The following is a 13902-nucleotide window of genomic DNA, read 5'->3' as shown; positions in this document are numbered from 1 at the left end:
GAGGCGTTAGCAGGGCTGGGGCGGGAGCGAGCGGCGGAGGCGGCACCACGGCAGCAGAGATCGATCAATGGGAGCAGGATTTGGCTGGCCAAGCACCCCTAACAGCACAGCAGGATCTGTCACCACTGTCAGATTGGGCAGGACACCGCGGGACATACCGACACGGGGGAAAGCACAGCAGCTTCTTCCTCCGCCTCCTCTACCTCAGGCTGCGGCTCCTGCCCCTCCTCCTGCTGCAGACACACGGGGGTTAGTAGGGGCGAGGTGGGGGGGTGTGTGTTAGTTGTGGGAGCCCAGCTCTCCCCTCCTCCTGCCAGCCAGGACAGTGATATGGCATCTCCTGCGCCCCTCCCTCGTCAGGGACAGCTGCTCACCATCAGCGGTGCTGCCTTCACCGGCTCCATCTCTCCCAGGTCACCGGATCGCTCCAGCGTCCTGCTGTGGTCCCTCTCGTTGAGTGTGGAATAGTTGTCTGGAGCAGGAGAAGGGACAGTCAGCTGTGTCACCTCCAGGGAGGGCTGCCCCATCCCCACAGGAGATGTGAGCTCTGCCCCCCTCCCTGCACACTGAGGGGGCGAGAGGCCCCCCATTCCAGTCCCTCTCCTACCTGGTCCCATGTTGCTCATCTGGATCTCCTCCCGGGAGGATTTCTTATCTACAAGCACAGGAGAGCAGGTCAGGGACAGTTCCTGAGCCGGGGAGGAAATGCCACCTGCCCCAGCTGGGGGAGCCCAGGCCCAGCTGCAGCCACAGCTCTGTGACCCAAGGACGCTACAGGCCCTACCAGTGACAACCCCAAGAAGCCACCTAAAGCCCAAACTGAGGGCCTCGATGGCCAGGAAAGCCAGCTATGGCCCAAACTGATGGTGACGGCCCTGTGTGAGCAGCTGTGGCTGCCAGGGAAGCCCAGGCTGAAGAGCAGGGAGGGGACAAAGGCCAGCTGCCCTGGGTACCCACACAATGTGGGGGGACGACAGTGGGCACAGGTGCTGAAGGCAGGCACGTACCTGTTTTTTGGTTCCTGTCGATGAGAGGCAAGGTGCTGTCATCAAATGAGTTGCCTCCCTGGGTCCGAGAGGCATTGCTTAGGTTCACCTATAGCAACAGACAGTGACCAGTCACACCCTGGGTCCAGATGTTCCTTCCCCATTGGCACATCCCACCCCTCCAGCGCCAGGATGGACCCAGGAGCTCTCCCACAACCCTTGAGCAAGGGGCTCAAAGTAACCAAAGGGTGCTCGAGCCCCCACCACATCCCCATTAGAGCAAGGGGGTCCTGCCTGGACTGGGGCAGTGCCCAACGCTCCAGGAAAATGGGTAGTCCCTGCTTTTGGGAAAGAAACTGAGCCCAGGAGAACCTTGTTCTTCAGCACTGCCATGGCAGAGTTTAGGGTGACAAAATTCCTGCCTGTGGAGCCACACGCTGGTGTGGGACACAGGGTGTGACACTTCAGAGTGTCCTTAGCAGAGCCTCCCTGCTGGCCATCAGCTGAGGAGCAGGGACATTCCCCTGAGGCACAGGGGACACCTCTGCGGGTGCCCAGTCCCACCAGCAAGGCCAAGGGCTGCAAACCGGTCCTGCTGAGCTCCAGGAACACCCTTCTCCCTGCTGCAGGACCCCACCGACTACCCCAGCCACCACAGGGCATCCCCACACCTGGAAATCTGATTTCTTCCAGCCTTCCTTCTCGAGGGGCTTCCGCAGCTCCTTGTAGCCCCAGACTGTCTGCAAGACGAGGGCGGCTGCTCGGACTTCTCTCTCTGAGCGGTTCCTAGGAGAGGGGAAGGAAGAGACGTTTGGAAATGGTCACAGCCTGGGGGAGGCTGCTGGAGAAGGCCCTCTCCACCCCTTGGCATCACCCTTTGAGCAGCGCCTACCCAGATTTGTTGATCAGCACCAGCTTCTCAATCCCCTGCGTTTCCCGCAGCTTCTTGGCGGCCTCGAGGTTGTCCACGATCACTTCGTTGATGGTGTTGAGGATGGACACCACCGTGTCCTCTGAGAGGTTTTTGGCAGGGGTCTGCTGGCCTCCAGGCAGGTTCTTCACCAGGTTGGGGATGGCGTGCTTGCCTGGGAAGGGGAAAGAGTTGGGCATGAGCAAGAAAGAACAGGACTGCTGGGAAAACCAGCGCGGAAGGTGACAGGCGGCCCATTTGCTTTCAAGAGGAGCAGCGGGCAGAGGTTGGGTTGATCTGTGCCCACACACTCCCTCAGCAGGGCAGGACGCTCCTGCCCGGCCCGGGGTGGGTGTGCAGAGCGCGCTGTGCTCACCGATCAGCTCCTTGTTCCGCAGGTCCACGGCCAGGTTGCGCAGGGCGCCGGACGCCGCCTTCACCACGCGCTCGCTGTCGTGGCTCAGCAGGTCGGCGATGGCAGAGAGCCCCTTCTCCTGGCGCAGCGCCGAGCGGATGTACCGGCCGTACTGCGGGGCAGGGACAGCACCCCCGTGTCACCCAGGGCTGGGGACACCGCTGCCAGCCCTGCCACCCCCCCTCGCCGCGCTGCACCACAGAGCCCACTCCCACCCCAGGGCCCCTCCATGGGCCAGGCCAGGCTTCCCAGAGGGTCTCTGCCCACACACCGAGGTAGTGCAGGTTATTATCTTCATTCCCTGCCCCCAGGAGGGCACAGGCAGCTGGCAGTGAGCACAGAGCCCTTCGCAGCATGGGGACCCCGTGCACACCTGGGCTGTGCCGTGGGATGGTGGCTCCTGGGGCCACGCAGGAAGGGAACAGCCCGGAATGGCATCCATGGTCCCACTGCCCCCACCACGGGCGGTATTCCCGGCTCCCCGGGCCCCTTCCCCGGACACAGCCAGCTCCAGGGGCACTCACCGTCCAGCTGCCAGCACACAGGTTCTGGATGGCTCCCGCCGAAGCCTCCAGGATGGCCGGAGTCTTGCTCTCCTTCAGGAGGGAGATGTATATCCTCACCACTTCTGGCTGGAAGAGGAGCTCGTAGCCTGCCAGGAGAACAGGGGTGGGAAGCGCTTACCCCAGGGATCTACCAGCACCTGACTCATCCAAGGGAGCACTGCTGGCCAGACGAGGCTGGAAGCTTCTACCCAGGCTCCCTGGAGGTAGGATACCTGGCACAGAGGGGCTGCCCCAGGGTACCAGATCTGGGATCAGGGACGCCACAGTTGCCACCCACGGCACCCAACACACCACTGCAGCTCCAGAGGGAGAAACTTGGGAAACACCCCAAGCTGTGCCCACCAGCACCCCTCACCCTCAGGGAGCGAGGGCCCAGGCCCCCAGCACGCAGGCAAGGGTCAGGCCTTCAAGCATCAACTCTTTTCCATGGCAACATGCCCAGAAGTGACTTGTAAAGCAGCACTAAGGCTGCAGCTCGTAGGTGCAAGGCCGGGTTTTCCATCTTGTCCTCCCCTGCCTTGAGGGATGGCCCCAAAGTCAGAGCAGGTGCTTCCTCAGGCTTCCACCAGAGATGGGAGCTGACTCTTCCCACAGCTCAGGTCAGCCTAAGGAGCCACCACCACCATGTATTTGAGCTGCTCACAAGCTCAGGCCTGCCCTAAGCTTCCTTTGGTTCCTCTGGCTCAAATCTTTGTAGCCCCAGGAGCACTGGGGTCCTCCTGGGAACCACAGGGTGCTTTGGGGCAGGAGGAGCTGAACTCAAGCCCTGGGCTAGTGCTCACTGCTTGGCCTATGATTCACTGGCAGCAGGATGCTTGTCTCCAGAGGTTTTTTGTGGAATGACCCTTCCTCACGCTCATGCTGGAGAACACTAAAGGCAGAGATTTTGGCTTTAAATCCTGCCTGCTCTTCATGCCCAGGAGAGAAGAGTGGGCAAGAGGGCCATTGTGCTGGAAGTCTGAGACCATCACAGAGGGCTGTGTCACTCTGCTGTCCCTCAGCCCCTGGGGCAATAGTTCCCTCTGAAGCCTGTCCTGAGCCAGCACTGACCTCCTCTATGCACGAGCATCCTCACAACTGCTGGCAGAGCTCGTAGTTTTAACAAGCCTTTGGGCAGCCAGGAACATTCCTGCTCCAAGACCAACCTCTGCCCGTTGGAGAGGCTCGCTGGGGGAAAAGCTGCCCTAACACCCAAGGCAAATCATCCAAGGAACACACCTTTGGCTGGAGTTGTTCTTTTCGGAAAATCCACTGTGTCAGCACCAGGGTCTTCTGGGAGCTTTTTACCTTCAAAAAGGGCAAGTGGAGAGGCGTGAGATTCCTCCTCTCCCCACCCACCTCAGCCCACCAGCTCTTTGCCACTTGCAGGAAAAAGCCCAGAGGCTGAAGCCAAGCGACCAGCACGTCCCAGGAGGGGGCACTGGGGGCATTAGCCCAGCAGGGGATGGGGGGGGACACAAAGAGAGCTGGAGAAAGCACCCGATCGAACCATGGAAAAAAAGTAAAACCAAGAGCGCACTCACCTCTGGAGAACCACTCGTCTATTGGTGAGGCGGAGAGAAGGACAGGAGAGAGGGGAGGCAGGAGGAGAGAGGTGCCGACAGCGTCATGGGGCAGATCATTTGGCAAGAAAGCGAAGGGAAGGGGAAGGGGCAACACAGGAGAAAAGGGAAGGCGTGGAGTTAGTGGACACGTAGCCATCACCATCCCACCACCAGAGACACCCAGCACAGCCTGTGCCAAACGCTTCGGGCGAGCCAAGCAGCAGCTCCCAGAGCCAGGGACCACTGCGCCCCCGGAGAAAGCTGCAGTTCAGGCTCCATGTGAGATGCCCAAGTAGGAGCACAGAGACCCCAGGCCACCCTCCAGACGTGCTGCAGCAGGGCTGTCCCTATCCCTTCCCTCCCTGCCGCTGCTGGCCCACAAACCTTTGCCCTTCTTGGCACCGAAGCAGCTGGCGGCGTGGGGCCCGGCGTTGTTGGCAGGGACCAGGGGAGTCTCCTGGTAGCGCTCGGCGTGGGGGATCTCCCGGTGCACTTGGTAGGACAAGTTTCTCAGCAGGCACACACAGTTCTCCACCAGCTGGGGAGAGAACCAGAGTGTCTGACTGGGAGCAGCACCCCAAGTCTCCGAGTGAGGGCTCAGCACCCGGCACCCGGGAGGATGTGCAGCTTCATCCCAGAGGGATGAAGCACACCCCACCCCAAAGCTGGCATGACCAGTGCTGCAGGCATGAGCTTGTACCCTGTGGGCCAAAAACCTCTCTGCCATAAGCACGAAAGGGCCAAGGAAAATTCAAGTCAGCACCTCATCCAGGTAGATCAAAGAGCCCTGAGCCAGGGGACAGCGGTTTGGGGGTGAGGGACAAGCAGACCCCTGCTGGGGGGCCAACATTCCTATCCCAAACTGCAGGGTGAGTGCCAGACTGGTCCAACAGTGCCAGGTACACCCCACACAGGCTCTCCCTTCCCCAACACCAGCCCCACCATGGTACCTTGCTGTCCGAGTCCTTCTGGCCGATCTCGGACTGCACGATGTAGATCAGGGCGTCCACCAGCCCGTCACATTCCCGCAGCTTCCGACGGGCCTCGCTCCGCTCCGAGCTCACGTTCCTGGTAGGCAGGAGAGAAACGTCATGGCAGGGGCAGCTGAGGGCAGGCGAGGGCAGCCCGCACCCCACAGAGCTCAAGAGAGAAAAAGGCTCTTGTAGCTCCCCTCAGTGACGGAAACTGCTCCGAAATCAAGGTCTGCATCACCAGCAGCTGTCTCCACAGAGCTCCAAGAGCTCTGGCAGTCCCAGGAACAGCCAGGAAGGAGTGTTGCAGCCCAGACCCAGGCCAGGGCTCTCCCATACCTGAGGCAGCCAGCAGTGTTGGTGAGCACCGACTCCCACTCAATGTGGCGGGGTTTGGAGTCCTCGTTGGGCTCCCGCTCCCAGCCGGAGCGGGGAATGACCACCTCGTCGGTCAGAGCGTGTAGCGCGTGATCCACGATGGCCATCTTGATGGAGTCGTGCGAGGACAGGTTCCACAGCGTCCCTGCAACGCCGCAGGCGCAAGGTGAGCGCTCGGACCCCGACCGCAGACCCCGCCCGCGGCACCACCAGCCCGTCCTGCCCCGCCCGGAGCCGTCACCTGTGATGACCTCCGTGAGGTCCATGTCGTGGGCCTTCCGCAGCAGGCGCACCAGCGCGGGCACGCCGTCGCAGTTCTTGATGGCGATCTTGTTGTCCTGGTCCTTGCCGAAGGAGATGTTCTTGAGGGCCCCGCAGGCACCGTAGTGCACCTCCTTCTTGGGGTGGTCCAGCAGCCCCACCAGCACGGGGATGCCCTTGAGCCGGCGCACCTCCGTCTTCACCTTGTCGTTGCGGTAGCACAGGTGCTGCAGGTAGGCGGCCGCGTTGGACTTGACGGCGTCCAGCCGGAAGCTCAGCATGGCGATCACCTCCGGCAGCTCCGGCTGGCGCCAGTTCCCCGGCGCCGGAGCTCCCTTCCGCAGGCTGTCCAGGCTGGCCAGGCTGCCCCGCTCGTGCTGGGCCAGCGGGGCCCAGTAGTACCGGTCCGGGGCCACGTCGTCCACCAGCATGTCTTCGTAGCTCCTAGGAGAGAGGGCGGCGGGCGTCAGCACACGCCCAGGCCTTGCTGGAGCTCCTCGTAAGCTCCTTGCTTATCCCCCTGTGACAGCCTTGAAGGATTTGTTCCTACATCTATTCACGCCAATCCTCCAGAATTACATCTGTTCCTCAAAATAAGTTCTGCCCCTTCGGACCATAATTCCTTCTCGTTTCGTCAACTAAGCTGTCCAGTTCTCACATTTTCCCAGCTTTTCGACCTACTTTGCAGATTCCATTTTTACACATAGGTCCTAAATCAATCATTTTTACATCAGCTGGTTAGCGGTGGATTTACTTCTCTTTCCCACCAAGTTTTCCATTTTATCTTCTACAGTCAGGGGCAGAAGGAATTGTTCACAGCCAGACCTTCAGGTCCGATGCAGGACCGAAAGAGAAGGAAGAAATTTCCAGCCCTTTTCATCACCTTTTCCTCCAACCCACTAGAAGGGATGAAGCTGGATCCTGGTCTGATGCCTGTGGAGGCAGGAGCCAGCCCCAGGGCACAGGCAGGAGCCAGCCCTGGAGGCAAAGTGTGCTACTGTGTGAGGGACAGGCACCAAGAGACACCTGGGCTCCAGGGATCAACCTCGTGGCTCCTGGCTCGGGCCCAGGGAAGAGCCCTGGTCCCACACCCTCACCCTGGCCAGGAGCAGCTCACCCTCAGGCTGGCAGCGCCGGGAATGAGCCCCAACAAGCACATGGAAGCTCAAAGTGCAACTACTGCCCCCCATGCTCAAGTGACACTGAATAGCCCATGACACACACCTCACAAAATCCCTGATTCTCCCCTATTTCTGCAGTCACTGCCAATATAATCCTTCTCCCACTCGGGCAGAGGAATCCAGTGACTTCCAACAGAAGGAGATGGGAGGGGACGACTCTTGCCCCTGCTGTGCCAAGGCACTGAGGACACTCAGATAAGACCCAAGGAGAGGTTTCCACCCTCCACCTCACACCTGCCCCAGGGGCTGCTCAGCAACCTCTGAGCTCCCAGACCAGGCACAGGCAGGGAAAGGTCGATATGTGGCAGGTCCTGCTCCTGCCACCACTGCCTACCTACAGCCTGTGGTACAGAACTTGCCAAAGCCACCAGACACAGCCACGTGCCAATGCTGCCAGCAAGCCACTGACACTTGCCAGCATGGCTGGCAGCCGATCCCGCTCCCTTTCCAAACTAACTCCCTGAATGGAAGCCCCTGTCCCACCGTGAGTGTCTCAGTGCCCCTCCAGGCAAGATGGGGCTGTCAGGGAGGGGAAGCACCCCCCTTCCCTCCTCCCTTGCAGAGAGGGAGCTCTGGGAAGAGCCCCAGGGCAGGGACCGGGCGCTCTCTGTGGCTGATGGCAGCCAGCATGAGCTGCATCCCTGGGCTCAGGGCACTCCTTCTGCTCCAGAGTTCCTGGCCAGCTGCCTCCCCTAAGGAAGTCATTAACAGCCAGGCCCCTGCTCAAGACAAACATCTCTGAGGCAGGGGGGATGCTGCTCTCCCTGCTCCCATTCCAGCGAGCTGGGCAGAGAGTGCGGATGGTAACTGAGAAGGTGGGGGACAAGCCAAGCTCAACAGTGCCTGGATTCCACAGATTGCTGTGATCTTTATCTGCCTGCCCGGGGAGGGAGAGCCGGCCCAGGGGCCCACCAACCCATCCTTCATACCCTGCACTGCCCCCGCAGGACAAGCTGACATCCCCAACAGGGTTGTCCTTGGAAGCGGAACCTCCTTGCTCTGTTGGACCCAGGTCCCCAAGTCTCCCACCTGGCTGCAGCTCCTGCACTTGGCTCCTGTAACTCCCCTCCTCCAGGAGCTGGAGGGGCAGGAGCACAGACACCTTCCAGCCCAGCAAAGAGGGCTAGTGGTCTCAAAGGCCACACAGGGAGGGCTGGGTGCTGGGCAGGGCACAGCCCAGGGAAGGTTGGCAGGCCAGAGCCTCTGTGGAACACACCTGTGTAACCCCTCCTGCCCAAGGTGCTCACTGAGGGGCGAGACGTGATGGCCATGTGCCCAAAACTGCCAGAGCTGGCCTCTCCCAGGCTGCCCGAGAAGGCAGAAGCCTGGAGCAGCCCTGCCTGCCCTCCTCCAGCCAGCACAAGCTGCACAAAGTGAGGCAGCCGGGGAAATCCATCTGGGTGAGCAACCGCCCAGACTGGTTCGGCACAGCCCCACAGCACTTGTGCTGGCACCAGCCACAAGGACAGACAAAGCTGCTCCTTCAGCAGCCAGGAGCCAGTGTGGATTCACAGTGCCTAGATTGGGCAGATCTCCACAGGGGATGGCCAGAGCCTCCTCTGCCCCAGGTTGCCTCTGGTTTATGTCCCGGGAGCTCAGGCAGCCTGCGCTGAGCCTTACTTGCCTGGCTGGGCCCACCCTGGGGCACTCAGGAGGTGCACATCCATCCCAGCTTGCCGAGATCGTCCCCTCCCCATCTCCAGGAGCCTGGCTCAGCCCCTTGCTCCATTCCTAGCTCCCCACCGCTGGAGCCACCCCTCAGCACCTGCCCAAATCCTGCCTGACAGCCCAGCCGGGAGCAGAGCAGTGCTTGTGTAGGAGACAGCTGGTACAGGAGACCAGCGGACAGGAGTCATGGCCTCAGGCAGGGGACATTCCCGGGTGCCTGGCAGGGCAGGAAGGACCACCAGGACCCTCCTCCAGCCCCCAAGGGCAGCACAGCATGGCAGGGCAGGTGCTCTTCAACCAGGCTGGGGGAGCCGCCATCGCCACAGACACACACGAGGGGAGAAACTGCTACTGCTGCCAAACAGGTTGAGCAGCTTCTCCCGCCCTGCCCTGCAGCAGGGTCGGGCTGTGCAGGAACCAGGAACGCTCCTGGGGCACCGTGGGGCTGAGCCCTGCTCACCCCAGCCTGGGCTCAGCTCCCCTCCCTGAGGCTGCCCTTGTCTCGGGGAGAGCATGATCACGGGGCTGCTGCAAACCTGCACAGCAGGCTGATGATACAGTGGGATACTCCGGGCTGGAGCACAGACAGACCAGCCAGGTGGCACAGAGGGAAGGGCCCGGAGCTACATCCAGCTGCCCAGTGGAACTCCTCGCTGCAGGAGGACCGGCTCAATTAGCACCCGGGTTTAACCACCAATTAAGTAGACAATTAGAAGCGGATGCAAGTTCTCTCCTGAGTGAGCTGCCTGTGACTCAGCTCACAGTGTTGTGTCCACCATCCTCCCTCCTCCAAGGAGCATGAGGTTCAATGGACCCCACAGCACCCCCCAGCAGCCCAGAGCCTCCTGCTCCACGTACCTGAGCCGCCGCCGGGCATCCGAGGGGGTGCCCGCCCTCCTGGCCGTGCCGTAGTCGGACATGAGCCCGTAGTCCACATCCTCGAAGCCCACGCTGCGCTGGTCGTCCTCCAGGCCGTACGGCTCGGGGTGGAAGTGGTTGAGGTCCATGTTGCTGCCCCCGACGCGCACCTGGGGCTGGGGGCCGTAGATGTCCTGGCGGCTGGGGGCGCGGTAGGTGTCCATGGAGGGACGGTAGCGCTCGTCGATGCGGGTGACGCGGGACAGGCTGCCGTAGCTGTGGTCGCTGCCCGGGTAGCCGTCCTCGTAGGGGCGGCCGTAGCCGTCGGGGTAGTGGTAGTTGCGAGGGAGGGTGGCCGTGCCCGCCTGGCTCAGGTAGCTGCCGGGGCCCCCGTTGCCGTTCTTGCGGAAGTTCCTGTCCATAGTCTGGACGTAGTTGCTGGTGACGGGGGAGGTTTCCAAAGGGAGCCCGTCAGGCCCCACCGGCACCTGCTGCACTGTCCGGGTGGTCACGGTCTTCACCACTTTCTTCACCTGGAGGGGGTGACACGCGTGCAGGACACGCTCCCATAAGGAAACTCACCACAGCCCTACATCCCCGGATTCCCCTGCCAGCCCAGCACTTTACTTCAGGCACATTTCTCCCCCTGTTTCAGCTCGTGGCACAGCAGGCTGGCAGACACCACTGGCAGACAGCCATCATGGTCCCCAGCCATGCCCTGTCCCGCCACACTCTCCCCAGGCCTGTACCGTGGTCTCCGTACGCCGGGTTGTCCCATCATCTGACGTCTCCACAGACACGACTGACATGGCCCCTTCCGGGTCTTCCTCCATGGTGTACGTCTCCTCCACGATCTGGCCCGGGTCCTGCATCCTGGGGATTGTGCTGTACAAGAGGTGGCTGTGGTCCTGAGGGGAGAAAGCGACAGGCAGGGAGGCCCCATCACCAATCTGGACCTCCCTGGAGTCTGCTGGATGAGAGATCTCCCTCCTCACAGGGAGCTCCGATATCCTCTTGGAAGGAGGTACCAGCAACCCCACGCCCGAAGCCTCTTCAAGCCAGGGTGGCCACATTGGAAGCACAAACCGCCCTCTTCCAGTTGGAACAGTGACACTGGAGCACTGTCCTGCACCCTCCCCCAGCAAGCAGGCTGCCCACAGCCAGAAGGCCGAGCTCCTCTTACCTGTGGCCCGTTCAGCTTCAGATCTGAATACTTCTGCCTTTCCAGGTCAGCATCGCCCAAGAAACGTCCGTTCTGAAACACAGCAGGCCTGTTACCAGACTGACCTCCCACATGTCCATCCCTGCTTCCCTTCTGGGCTCCAAGCAGCCCATCTCCTGCACCTCACAGACCCATGTGAGCTCCCAGGGGGGGAACACGCTCCTCGGGGGTCTGTGCCACGTGCAGCAAACCACCCCCATGCCAGCCCGGGGAAGAGTGGGAGGACACGCCACTCAGCCCCCTCCAGACTCCCAGCTCTCCCACGATGCCCACGCGCTCCCGACGGAATGGCCACGACACTTCCCTGCTCCCCAGCAGGGCCCTGGACACCTTCCACGTGTTCTGATGCAGGAGCCACCAGTGACACTCCAGAGACCCCCCCGGGGCCAGAGGGAACCACGCGGGCGCTCGGCGGCCGATCACAGGGTGCTGCTGTTTGACACTCACACTCCTCCTTCCTCTGCCCACCCTGCCCTGCCCCGCACGGCTCTCCTGGTACCACAGCCAGAAAGACACCTGCCTCCTGCACAACACCACACACCAGCCCTCTGAGCACCCCTCTCCAAGACTGAGCCTGAGAAAGTCAGAACAGGAGACACCTCAAGCCAAGGCAGATGAAACCACGTTTCCAGCCCTGTAGGGATGATTTCTCCCAGCCCCAGTCTGGCTGTGTGGGGACAGATCGAGACTCCAGGGCCTTGCCCATCATCACACAGAGGGAGACACACACATTCCCCCACAGCAAACCCCAGCCTCTGCATTTCGGCCGCCCTCCAAGCAGCCGAGCGGGATGGGGAGCAGAGATGCCCAGGAACTGAGCACAGCACACCTCTGACCTTCACAAAACCAGACCAGAGCCCGCATGGCATCAAAACCCTCCAGGCTGACTGGCACCTCCTCCCCCGAAGGCTCTGGCTGCCGAGGGAGGTCGGCACACCCCCAGAACGACTCCGGTACACCAGTGTCACAGGACCAGCCGAGCCTTCCTCCACCTCCCGTATCCAGGGAGGGCCAAAGGCGGGAAGCTGCCCCCTCCGAGGCAGGACTGACGCGGCCGGGGGCTCCGGGAGCCTCTGCACCCCGCTCTGGTGAGGGGGTGTTTTACCTGGTGCCGCCGGGTGAGCGTGCCGTTGGCCAAGCCCGGGCTGGCGTCCTGTGGGGAGACCCGGACTCGCTCCAGCTGGGCTGAGACATGGCGCCGTTCCTCCTCCAGGGCCCGGGTCAGCTTCTCGAACTGTGCCTCCTGCTCCTTGACAGAGGCAAGGATGCTGGCGGTCGACTCCACTTCCGAGTCGTCCATGGGTGATGGGTGCCCGGGGCAGGCAGGGCGGGGGGCGCGGGGACGCACGAGCGGAGGTGGCTTGGAGTCAAGGTGAGGGGAGGAAAAGTGACCCAGAAGGGGCAGGAGCCCCTCTCTTCACTGCACGTGATTTGGGGGAGGAAAAGGAGGAGAGAGAAGAGCGGTCAGAAGAGACTGATTTCGTTAAGACAGATTCTCAGAACAAGGGAAAAGTAAAAAAAAAAAAAAAAAAAATCTTATGGCATTAACACCCACTCCCACCCATCACCAGAGAGCTGGCAAGAGGGTCCTGGAGCAGCACAGCCCCGGGCAGGACTCAGATGCAAACTGCCCCAGCATTTAAGCTTGGAAAAGTGGCACTGTGGGGACAGAAGGTACCCCCAGCACACCCAACAGCTGGGGCTGAGCTGGGTTTGGAAGAGCTGCTGTGGGCTGACAGGTTCTCTCTTCCCACAAGGGTCCTCCTCAGGCCGCATGAAAAGCTCAGGGGCAAGAAAAAGCTGCAAGTGCAGCGCAAGAGGGGAGGGCATATCCCTGGGGCAGGGCAGGGGACACTCCCGGAGAATGAGAAGTGACCCACATCCCACTGCTTCCTTCAGGGAAGGGTGGAGGGAGAGGGCTGTGTCACTTATCTGTTCCCTCCTCCCTGGTGTGATAAATGGTGGGGAGACAGCCCTGGCTCCACAGCTCCTTCCTTACGCAGGAAAGGGGATGAAATGGGACAGGATCCCCCTAAAGGGGACCCCATGAGCCCCCGTGACTGCTGCCAAAACTCACCACCCTCCAGGCTGCAGCCCCCCAGGGGGTCCTGAGCCCGCAGACCTAGGGATGGGCATTGGCCTGGACCCCTCCAACACCCCCTCCCAAAGGAGAACAGCAAGTGAGCCACAATCAACATTTCGGTAGAGAAAGGCAATATTCTTCCATACAGACCTGTCAGAGGAGGAAGTTCAGGTTTGATTGGCAAAGGCACGGGGACAGCCAGATCTAGACGCAGAGAGTCATGGGAGAAACAGCCCAGCCACCACAGTGAGGAAGCAGGAGGGAAGAGAGCTCTGCAGGGACAGCGGGAGCAGGTCAAAAATCACACGTGGGAACCCCAAACAGGAGGCAGGGCGGGCACAGAACCGGGAAAGGGGCGCCTCTGTCCCACCCCCTCCCCTCGGAGGGATGGAGCAGTGTCTGGGACGGCCGGCAGGGTGGCAAAGGCTGCACTGCTCCCACAGCTCCATCGAGACCCCGGCACCCCCGGCTGTTGCCGGCGGCGGGAGGGAGGGCAGAGGCGGAGAGGAGCGGCCGGGGCTCGGCCCTCCGCCCCCCCGCGCAGCCCGGCCGAGTCCCTGCAAGCCCGAGAGGTTTTCCCAAACCCGCTGCAGTCATGGCAGGCGTGTGGGGACTCGCTCCAGCCAGGCAGCCAGCACTGAGCCTGCTTTCCCACGGTCTCCAGCATCGGCTCTGCCCACTCCCCGGTGCCACCCTGCTGAGATCTCCCGCCGGCAGCATCCCCCTCTCCTGCCTGCATCCCCCTCTCCCACCCGCCCCTCGCCCCTCCAGAGCCTGCCCGCAGCACATGCTGGTGCACAGCAGCTCAGAACAGGCCTCTTTTTGGTCTTTTGAACCATTTGCCACCCTATCTCAAAGT

General features: G+C 61.8%; 1 protein-coding gene across 11 annotated transcripts in view; it reads right to left on the bottom strand.

Annotated features, from left to right (window-relative positions):
- The window catches only part of CTNND1 (catenin delta 1), a 29038-nt gene that overhangs the window by 1688 nt on the left and 13448 nt on the right, over positions 1-13902 (bottom strand). For 2 of the 11 annotated variants that reach the window (XM_051776936.1, XM_051776937.1), the window contains exons 2-20: positions 13194-13315; positions 12066-12380; positions 10922-10993; positions 10488-10646; positions 9739-10271; positions 6012-6475; positions 5732-5915; positions 5372-5489; positions 4806-4959; positions 4401-4418; positions 4096-4164; positions 2836-2963; positions 2273-2423; positions 1879-2071; positions 1658-1772; positions 1008-1095; positions 608-655; positions 375-472; positions 8-233 (exon numbers count right to left, since the gene is read on the bottom strand). In XM_051776936.1, the coding sequence (XP_051632896.1) occupies positions 129-233; positions 375-472; positions 608-655; positions 1008-1095; positions 1658-1772; positions 1879-2071; positions 2273-2423; positions 2836-2963; positions 4096-4164; positions 4401-4418; positions 4806-4959; positions 5372-5489; positions 5732-5915; positions 6012-6475; positions 9739-10271; positions 10488-10646; positions 10922-10993; positions 12066-12260 (2892 nt within the window). In that variant the 5' untranslated portion in view covers positions 12261-12380; positions 13194-13315 and the 3' untranslated portion in view covers positions 8-128. Of the gene's footprint in view, positions 1-6; positions 234-374; positions 473-607; positions 656-1007; positions 1096-1657; positions 1773-1878; positions 2072-2272; positions 2424-2835; positions 2964-4095; positions 4165-4400; positions 4419-4805; positions 4960-5371; positions 5490-5731; positions 5916-6011; positions 6476-9738; positions 10272-10487; positions 10647-10921; positions 10994-12065; positions 13160-13193; positions 13768-13902 lie in introns of those variants that run through there. The other 9 variants (XM_051776942.1, XM_051776940.1, XM_051776935.1 and 6 more) reach the window with 9 other exon arrangements.

The sequence above is a fragment of the Manacus candei genome, unplaced genomic scaffold (genome assembly GCF_025592945.1).
Source record: "Manacus candei isolate 608988 ecotype Guabito, Panama unplaced genomic scaffold, ASM2559294v1 h1tg000009l, whole genome shotgun sequence".
In the NCBI taxonomy this organism is placed as follows: Eukaryota; Metazoa; Chordata; class Aves; order Passeriformes; family Pipridae; genus Manacus; species Manacus candei.
This window is presented reverse-complemented; position numbering and strand designations above follow the sequence as displayed.